General features: G+C 45.8%; 1 protein-coding gene across 1 annotated transcript; it reads right to left on the minus strand.

Moving 5' to 3' along the window:
* Positions 1 to 8,158: 8,158 nt before the first annotated feature.
* On the minus strand, positions 8,159 to 10,480 carry LOC120457996 (the record flags this gene model as incomplete). The annotated part of the gene is made up of 2 exons (XM_039645487.1): positions 8,159 to 9,634; positions 9,905 to 10,480. Coding segments are annotated over 2 exons (2,052 nt in total), but the record flags the coding sequence as incomplete, so codon positions are not given.

The raw sequence follows: 10,480 nt of genomic DNA on the forward strand, positions 1-10,480 counted from the left end.
ATCAACACTGAGAACTGGGACTGCCTGCTGGTATATCTGTGTTCATCCAAGCTCCCGAAGATAACTCTCTCCTTATGGGAGCAGTCGCTCCATAAGAAAGCCGACATCCCGACATGGGCAGAGCTGAACACCTTCCTCACAGAACGTCATCGAACCCTAGAGGCCATCGATAATGTGAGACCGTCCGTACCAAGTCAAACGCACTCCAAAGCGATGAACTCAAGTGGGCCCTCTAGAAAACTAAATTCCTATGAGTCGAAAGTGGCTCCAAAATCGAAAAGTTGCGACTTGTGCAACAAGGAAAAACATCCTGTCCGTGTATGTCCGCGTTTTCTCCAAATGTCGGTTGACGACCGGCCAGCCTACATTAAACGGAAGCAGTTATGCTTAAACTGCTTTGCAAAGGGACATCAGCAAAAGCACGCACAATTGTTTTACTTGCCGTGGCCGGCATCACACGTTGTTGCACCGAAACAATCCCTTTTTCAGCAATTCAAGCCCTTCAAATCCTGCAAGGCCAATTTCCGCTAATCAGGCCAATTTCGTTCCAAATGAGCAAGCCGGTGTTCAAAATTATTTCGCCACGGGCTCAAGAGCCAATAATCAATATTTCCCATCTTGGCACTAACTTTAAGGCACGCGCTCTGACCGACTCCGGATCAGAGGCAACATTCATAACCCAGCGACTGTTCAATCTAATTAGATTGCCATTCCAGGTGGTTCAAGCCCATGTCTCAGGCTTAAACCAAACAGTAGCCGCTCAGTCCAAGAAGCTCTGCAGTTTCACCATCCGATCTCCGACTAGGCCCGCGTTGCAGTTGGAGACGACGGTTTATGTCCTCCCTCAACTAGCCGGAAATCTGCCTTCCTACCCAATTCCGCAAAATTTCCTTCGGGATCTTCCCGATTTTCCACTGGCGGATCCAAAATTCTATGAGAGCGCACAAATAGATGTCCTTATCGGAGCCGATATTCTGCCTTCGGTGTTTCTGAGTGGAGCAAAAACCAACATCTGTGGCTCTCTCTTGGGGCAAGAGACCATTTAAGGCTGGGTACTAACTGGGCCTCAGCACAAAGCAGAATTTCCTCCTTTTCGACGCAGATCTCCCACGCGTACGATAATTCACTGGACAAACTACTCACAAAATTTTGGGAGGTGGAGAATATACCAACAAAGTTGGTAAAGAATCCGATTCCATGTGCGAGAAGAATTTCCTTCAAACGACCACGAGAAACGAGTGCGGCAAATATGTCGTTACTCTGCCTTTTTGCGACCGATATGTTATCGGTTCCGGGCTAGGGCATTCTAGGTCTTTCGCGTTGGCTCAGTTTTTAAGAAATGAGCAGCGTCTAAAAAGAGACAAGGCCTTAAAAGCGAGATACGATTCGGTGATCCAGGAATATCTCGACTTAAATCACATGCGACAAGTTCTTCCTACCCATAATTGAAACGCCCATTATATATATCACGCCGTCTTAAAACCGGAGAGCGTAACTACTAAACTCCGTGTAGTATTCAATGCCTCCAGCCCTTCATCGAATGGTACCAGTTTAAATGATATCCTTCCCTGTCTTACATTCCGACTTGACCATTCAAATTCTAAAGTGGCGCTGTTTCCGATACGTGTTCAGCGCCGATATCGAAAAAATGTATCGGCAAATCTGGGTAGATCCGAAGCACACTCCATTCCAACGGATGGCTTTATTTTCTCCGAAGTTATTCGGTTTTAGAGCAGATACGCATTCCACGCTGGCTATCGTTTCATCCAGATTTCTAGGTCGAGCATCATGGCTTTTGCGATGCATCGCAAAGAAGTGGGCAGCACCATTATGGTGCAACTCCTAACCGCGAAAGCCCGGGTAGCACCAGTCAAAACGGTTTTGCTCCCAAGACTGGATCTGTGCGGAGCGTTATTGCTTTCCGAAATGGCTGCAGCCATCATTCCGCAGATGCCTACGATTAACTCCGAACTTTACTGTTGGACGGACTCCACGATAGTGCTTGCATGATTAAGCAAGCCAGCGTGCCAGTGGACCACATTTGTAGCCAATAGGGTGACGAAGATCGCCGAGGCCATAAAAATAGAGAATTGGTCTCATGTTCAATCTGAGCATAATCCAGCAGACCTGACAAGTAGAGGAGTTTCCCTCCAAGATTTAGCCGATAGCCAGTTATGGTGGCACGAACCGACTTGGTTGCAAAATCCACGCAACCAATAGCCAACGCAGGTCGACAACGCTCCGGTGACCGACCTGGAGAAGCGTGCTCTAAAAGTCCATCTCGCAAAAGCTCTTTCTGAAGAGTTGTTGGCACGTTTCTCCAAGCTTGAGAAAGCTCTACGGGTCCTTGCTTATGTTCATCGCTTCATTCAGCGGAAAGCAGACATCTCCATCTGATGTGCATTTGCTGGCCACTGAAATCGCCGCCGCCGAGCGGTTCCTAATTTCGAACACTCAGCGCAGAGAATTCCCTGTGGAATATCACTGCCTAAGTGAAAAGCGTCCAGTGCCAAGTTCAAGTGCCATTCTAAGCATGAATCCGTTTCTAGATCCGCAAGGACTGATCAGGGCGTGCGGCCGTGTGGCGGCTTCCGAAAGCCTTCAATACAATGAACGGCATCTAGTGATTCTTCCGTATAACTACCTGCTCTCTCGCTTCCTTGCGAATTTCACTCATCGCATAACTCTCCATGGTGGTAACCAGTTAATGGTGCGCCTCATCCGGTCGAAATACTGGATTCCGAGAATTAAGAACCTGATGAAAGCAGTAGTAAATTCGTGCAAAGTATGTGTGATCCACAAAAAGCGGTTGCAAAGCCAACTGATGGGTGTCCTGCCCAAAGAAAGAGCATCGTTCTCCCGACCATTCATGTATACTGGCATGGATTACGTCGGTCCGTTCGATATAAAGAACTATACGGGAAGAGCATGTCTTATTACAAAGGGGTATGTGTTAGTTTTTGTTTGTTTCTCCACCAAGGCCACCCATTTAGAGCCTACATCTGACTTAACGACCGAAAAGTTTCTTGCCGCTTTCGCTCGTTTTGTATCCAGAAGAGGGTGTCCACGTCAAGTCCAGTCCGACAATGGCAAAACCTTTGTTGGCGCTGCCACCCTACTTTCCCGCGATTTCCTTCAAGCCGTAAAAGAGTCGGTGACAAATGCCTATAGTCATCAAGAGATGCAATGGCAATTTATTCCTCCGGGGGCACCCCATATGGGAGGCCTTTGGGAAGCAGGCGTAAAAAGTTTTAAGACGCTTTTTTACAAATGCACTGCCACACGAAAATACACGTTTGAAGAGCTCTCCACGCTCTTGGCAAAAATAGAAGCGTGCCTTAACTACAGGCCGCTCTCTCCTATGTCTGAGGGTCCGACAGAAATGCTGGCTCTGACGCCAGGTCATTTCCTTGTCGGGGGACCCGAAGTGGTGGAACCCGAAGTAAAGGGAGAAACGAAATCCATTCTTAATCGGTGGCAGCATTTGAAAGCTCTCCGTGTGCGATGGAAAGAAGAGCAACTCATTGAACTCCACAAGCGCACTAAATGGCAGGCCCCGTCCAAAAATCTCCGCATCGATGACATGGTCGTCATCAAGGACTACAACTTACCCTCTAATGAGTGACGGCTCGGCAGAATTGAGTCTGTCTTCCCAGGAGCCGACGGCAACATCCGTGTAGTAAATATCCGTACTGCACGTGGAGTTGTTAAACGTCCGACAGTGGCAAAAGCGGTGCTTTTGCCGACGGAGTCTTCCGAATCTCCACAATAATAGGCGCTCCTCTCGTCCTAAGTTGTAGTTCACTAGCACTAATCATCCATTATTTTTCATTTCGTTTTCGATCTCCTTTCGACATTCAACTACGCGCAGCATGGCCCCTCGTCAACAAAACGCATGCAGTGCACGTGCCTTGGAGAGCAGACGTACCCGAAGTATTCAATCCTACCGATGCCGAGTCTGCCGCGGTATCCATCCTCTTCGGAAGTGCGCGAGGTTCCTAAAGCTCAGCGCTGAAAAGCGTCTGCGAGCAGTCTTCATTAACAAATACTGCGCCAATTGCCTCGCTCACGAGCATTCCACGGGAGACTGCCGAAGTGGTGATCGTTGCAAGAAGTGCGACCGATCCCACCACACGCTGCTCCACATGCACGAGCAGGTTAGCTCGTTGTCGCGGTCGCGAGCGCGCTCGCGTCTCCAACCCGGTGCCAACCTGGCAAGCAGCTTCGGCCCCAACGTTCCCGCCGGGAAAATCCGCCAACTCAGCGTAGGAGTTTACCGCCACGACGCCCGGAATCGACCACGCCAGGCCCATCGCTGCAACGCCACAGCGTGAACATCCTTCTGACAGCGCTGGTCAAGTTGGAGACCGGGACGAAGACCTTCGAGACCGCAGCACTCATCGATCCCCATGAGCTGCATCGACGCTTCGTTGGCGTCAGCCCTTACGCTTCCGATGACCAATGTTGGCGACGAGAAGGTCTGCACGACGACGATTCGCTCCAGGGTCGACGCGAACACTAAGCTGGATCCGCGCACCTGTCCGGGCATTGAGCGACACAGTGGTGTCCAAGTTCCGGGACATCATGTTGGCTGAAGACCAGTTCCATCGGCCTGCTACCGTCTCCATGGTCTTGGGAGCAGATGTTTATCCAAAGGTTATCCAATCCGGATTCCTGACCTTCGACGAGGGAATGCCGGTCGCTCAGAAAACTGTTTTTGGGTGGATCGTGTCCGGTGCCTGCAGCCTACCGTAGGATGACTATGTTGCAACCCCAGTGATTGCAAGGGGGCGGAATGTCCAAGTTACGGGGTTTAAAATGTCACCCGCTCTCCGCTCCCTCTTACGCTCTCTCGCTCTTCACCACAGAGTCTCCAAGGAGTCTCCGCTGCGCTTGGGAGAGCCTAGCTAATTAGAATAAGCTTCAGTGTAAAAACTATTACGATCGAATAAACATACGCTCGGTCACGCCCGCGCATCTAAGAAAAGTCAAGTGTTCGCCCTTTCGAGTGTTTTTTATTTCAGCCGATTTGGAAAATTCCAGGACAGCAACCCCCATCACACCCAACAGGCAGAAAAGAACAAAATGTCTGGATACTCGGAAGAATATAAGCGAATAAATTGTATAGAGTATGGAAAAATGCAATACGGTATTTCAAAAAGTTAGAAGGTATTCACCTATTATTTCACTTATACGGATTCCAGACAGGGCGTATACTTAATGTGTGTTCGGCCAAGACGACGGAACCTATTATGTCCTGTTCGAAGGAAGCGAGCATCCTGAAAAAAAAAGAAAAGCCTATGTCTAGTCCTGGCGCCGAAGGCTTTTCATTTTCTCTATTTAAGAAATCCACTTTAAGGATCCACTGGAAGTCCAAGTCCCCCGTGCCTCCTCTAATGGCTTTGTTATGCTAATTTATCGACGGCTGCTGGCCATTGGAGTCGCCTTGCGCCCCTTACCAGACGGCTTTTGATCCTGTTTCTTATTAATTTAATTATAAATATTATTCTTTTTTACGTTTCCTGTTTTTTTTTGTTTTGTTGGTGGCAATTGCTGAGTAACAGGAAATGGAAAACATTCAAATGTAAACATATGCACAGTGATTTGCCGTGATTTTTAGGACAGAGATTTTAGTCAAATGTGCTCTCTACGATGCGGAAAATGAGAATATTAGTGCATGATTAGTGTATAATAATTATAATTATAATCAGGTGTTACAACTTTTTTCACCAAATAAAAATATAACAAACAGAATTATAATTAATATGAAAATCAAGCTCTGCATTGTATACCAAACATTGATATCCAATACTCTTTTTCTGTGGGAAACTGCATTCACTTTGCTGACCCAGATGCGTTAATTTACTGATGTAAGACCGAAGAACATCGTTATCATGGGCTCACCCATTTGCCCTCACTTTCGTGCAGAAAAAGTGAAACTCTGTCATTAGGTGAAAGGGACTGAGCTGGAAAGTCTTTCATAAGCGTCTCATAAATTCTTTGTCTATTGTGGCAAATTCTTAACCATCCAGTTGGCTAACCGTCGTGCAGTTTTGTCCCTTTTTTGTTCCATCCCGTTTCACTCTATTTCTTCGTTTCTAACTGTGCCATATGTGTCCAGGCTTCCAAGTCCTCAAATTGTAACTAGAATTTGATTGTGCCGAGAAATGCGACTGCATTGATTGGATTAACTTGAGAAAAGGCGACTGCATGTGGCCATAAATGAAATGGAACCCCTTTAAGCCAGGGAAAGCTGTGGATGCAGATGGCCATCAGTGGCATTGCTAAAATTGGGAAATCTTTTAACTAGTCGCTCTCGGAGAGCAAAATGATACGGGACTAGGTAAATGGGTTTATTTCAAATTTACTTCACCAGCTAAACAAATAGAATTAAAGAAAAACAGAGGTTTTATGTCAGAAAAACTGAACTACGTAAATCATAATTTCCAAAACTATGTAAGTTAGCAAACCATTTAGAATATTTTAACGAGAATATCGATTTATTTTAAATGTTTTGTGAGATTCTATTAAAAAAATCAAAGGGAACAGGAATTTTACTATGTACAAGTATATATAATATTATTGTTCCTTAGTTTAAAATTTAATTAGCCAACATAATGGCTTTAGTAAGTTGAGTATAAAGCTTTGTGTTGATGCACATTTTTTCATGCAAATAATACTATTTGTGTTATTGTTTCTTGTATTTATTCATGTATTATGCTGGAAGTTGCCTTTTTGGTAGCCCTTCCATTGTTGCTTGCCTGTCTTTCTTCCGGGCTCTTTTAACCTGCTTTCTGGCTTTGGTTGGTCCTGTTTGCAGGTATGTGGCTGTTGAATGGCTTACAAGCCGCTTCCCTGTTTTTTCCAGACCATCCTTTTGGCCTAAGGGGCGACTGTAGCTGCATCCGACTTTCCTTCGTCTCCTGCCTTATCTCTGATTATTATCCTTTTAGCTCAGGAACTGCCTCGTTCACGAAGTACAGCTGCTTGTAAGTGCATTCTTAAGCTCAATCAAACTGGATGCTGGGCGAATATGCATTGAATTAAGTGGGCGAAATTCGTATTGGCTCTTGGGCTAGAAAGGCACCAGAGTCTTATGATTAAAATGCCCCGAGCCCGGAACCCCCTATGCCCATATGTGCATTCCGCTGCAGAATTTTAATGTCCCTTCACCCGAGTGCTTGCGTGTGTGCGCTCGACGTTCAAGTGAAACTTAAGAAAAAAGCCAGACCGCTCGGAATTCTTTTTTCTGTGTCCGCCCTTCCGGGCCGTATTGTTTTTGCTGGCTAAAGCCGTGCAGACATTTGGACCTAACTACTTGAAGTTGTATGCCCCGTTTCCTTACTTATTTTTCCCTTTTTCCTTTTTTCTTTCCTTATGCATATTGAAAACCCAGCATAGTTATGACTTTGAAACAAACTGAGGGCGAAGCACATTTCCTTCTTAGCCCTCAACGTAATGGCAGGTCCCAGGAAAACAAGAGGCTGGAAAAAGCGAGCGTGAATAAAACTGTTATCGGTCTGCGTGCTCAAAAGCGCACTTGATTGTTAAAATCCTTTGTGTATCCCCTTTTAAGCATTCTATTTTCCACCAAGACACCAACCAACGCCAAAGCCACAGCAACAAAAACACTACCCCGGGAGCAACTAAAAGGGGAAAAAAGTCCAAGTCCAACACGACGTCTCAAGCGGCACTTCTTCCGCAAAAAAACCAATTAACTTCTGCTGAGACAAATGTTCAAGCCAAGGAAGGAAAACAAAATTTGCATGATTGCAAAATTTAAAACTGCTTTGGGGGACAGAAAATATTTGGAGGATACATAGTTATACTGCTTACTTTGCACACCCTGGCAGAGGGTATATTGATACTAGTGAGATGTTGGCTTAGCAATTCTGCAGTATGTATAATCTTTGTAAAATCTATGTTTAATTAAAATCTAATCAATAGCAGAGTAACGGGTATCTGATAGCAGAGCAAGAATTCCACGCCTATTTATTCTAAAGAACAAAATAATGATTGAACCGATTTTTGAGCCATTGAATTGTTTACCAAAGCGTTCTCAGCTTTATTATAATTACTATTCTATTTTCGATCACATCCTTACATCATTCTGTTTGTAACTCGTAAGTTACATTTTTTTTGGTCAGTCGTAGTCCATTGGTTTCTTTTTGATGACGTCTTTGGTGGCCTTTCGGTGATTGGCCGTAAGAAGGTACAGCTTCTTCAGCATATTATCCGCCTCACCCGTGGTCATGGCAAACACCTGGACCATTCCCGTCTCATGAACACGGGCCGCCACCCCGGGAACTGCCTTGTCCACGTAGTAGACATACTTCATATGGGGCTCTGGAGAAAGAACGCTTAACGCAGTGAAGACCGGCAAAGAGATCCCAAATGGAAAGTGGGCGCAGGAAATGAGACGCAGATGTAGAAGCTTGTTTGAGGGGTCGGCTTTGAAGTTCGCCCTCCCAAGGGTCCTAAACATCAGATCCCTTTGTGTTTCCGCAAGCATCGCATGGCCTCTTCCATTGATTATCAAGACACTGCCATCGGACCAAATCCAGGCTATCTGTGTGGCCTCATACCGGATTTGGATCACATCGATGTCGTTATTGTAAACGGCGTTTCTTAGGAACCTAACCGTATTTTGCAGATCCAAGTTCTTATTCATACTCAGTGTGCAATACATTTTGCAAAAATTCATATCGACGTGCATGCGAAATTCCTCGACCTTGCGCCTTTTGGGACGCCTTAGGATTCTAATCCTCTGGAGGCACTGGTCCAAGTGATCTGGCAGAGGCGGAAGCAGAAGACATCTCCTCAAATTCTCCACCGATTTTGATCCAAACTGCTGGTTCCACTTTGAGCGGAGTCTCTTAGCTTGGGGGTTCCTGAACTCCGTCATGGTTTGGTCAATGATGTACTCGAAGTCCTCGAGGAAAACTGTGAAGCTGTTCTGCCATCCAGTCTCCGCTGAGACATTTCTGTTGCTTTTTCCCAGGACTCGGGGCTTCATTTGCTCCTTGCTGATCTCGGTTTCGAAGTCAATGGCCTCTGGTTCTGCATCAGTTTGATTGTTGGAACTGTCCTCATAGATGAGGAGTTGCAATTGTTGGGAAATGGTTTCACTGCATTGCTGTACCCAACTCTGGGTAGCTTCCTCAGCCTTGGGCCTCGGGGGTAATGTTTTAATGTCTTTGACCTCGAGGATAACTGGCCTTTCTGGTTTTTCCACAATGATTTCAGTTGCTTTCTCTGGTTCCTTTTCTGGAATATTTTCAACGGAAACCTTTTCGTTGGGTGGGGGTTTCCACAACTTAGGCTCTACGGAATCAGGTTTCTGCGGCATTTCGAACACCTTTGGAGAAAACTTTTTCCAAACATCCTTTTCCTGGGAGATAAGATCCTTGGGCTTTAGTAACTCAAGCAGAAGATCCCGATTCTTCTCATGTTCCCTTGCTAGGCTTAATAACATATCAAACTCTTCTATATCACTGTGGGGTTCGTTGAGGCCCTCCGATTTTATCCATTCCTTGATTGCCCGCTGCTCTTCGATTCCAATGGTGAAGCTAGCAAAGGCGACATCTTCATTGTCCAGAATCCTAGTCTTCTTGGCGTCACTATCGACCTTTCCCTTTGAATCCGATTCTTCTATATCATTATGGGATCCGTTGATGGCCCGCTCCTCTTCGATTCCAATGGTGAAGCTAGCAAAGGCGACATCTTCATTGTCCAGAATCCTAGTCGTCTTGGCGTCACTATCGACCTTTCCCCTTGAATCCGATTCTTCTATATCATTATGGGATCCGTTGATGGCCCGCTCCTCTTCGATTCCAATGGTGAAGCTAGCAAAGGCGACATCTTCATTGTCCAGAATCCGAGGCTTCTTGGCGTCACTATCGACCTTTCCCTTTGAATCCGATTCTTCTATATCATTATAGGATCCGTTGAGCCCCTCCGATTCTATCCACTGATCCAAGACCCGCCACTCATTTTTTCCGACTTTCCTCTCAAAACCAGTTTCAAAAGAATTATTTTTATATAGGTTTTTGTTAACTCGAACTGTTTTCGGAGGAAATTCATTGGAGTTTTGAGATTCCGTTAAACTCGGAGGTGGAGTTTTGGAATCCCCCGAATACTCCATGCAAAACAAAGGATATATAGCATCCGAGGGCTTTATAAGCCCCTTCTTCACATCCATATAGATCTTCCAAATATCCTCTGACGACAGCAGATCTGTATCATACTCATCCACCAAAGTCCCCTTGATGGGTGTCAGCGGTGAGGGTTCTGTATCAACGGTAGGTTTTGGAACAGTTTGACGCACATTTGGAGATATTTTTCCTTCGTTGGGGCATCGTCGACTCTTGATAATCCTTGATGAACTTGGAGGTGGCATTTGCCAGTTTTTGGGAAGCACGTTAGAATTCTCCTCGAGTCCAAAGTCCGGAACAACATTGTCGATGCGGAACTTGGAGGG

The sequence above is a fragment of the Drosophila santomea genome, unplaced genomic scaffold (assembly GCF_016746245.2).
Source record: "Drosophila santomea strain STO CAGO 1482 unplaced genomic scaffold, Prin_Dsan_1.1 Segkk9_quiver_pilon_scaf, whole genome shotgun sequence".
Taxonomy (NCBI): Eukaryota; Metazoa; Arthropoda; class Insecta; order Diptera; family Drosophilidae; genus Drosophila; species Drosophila santomea.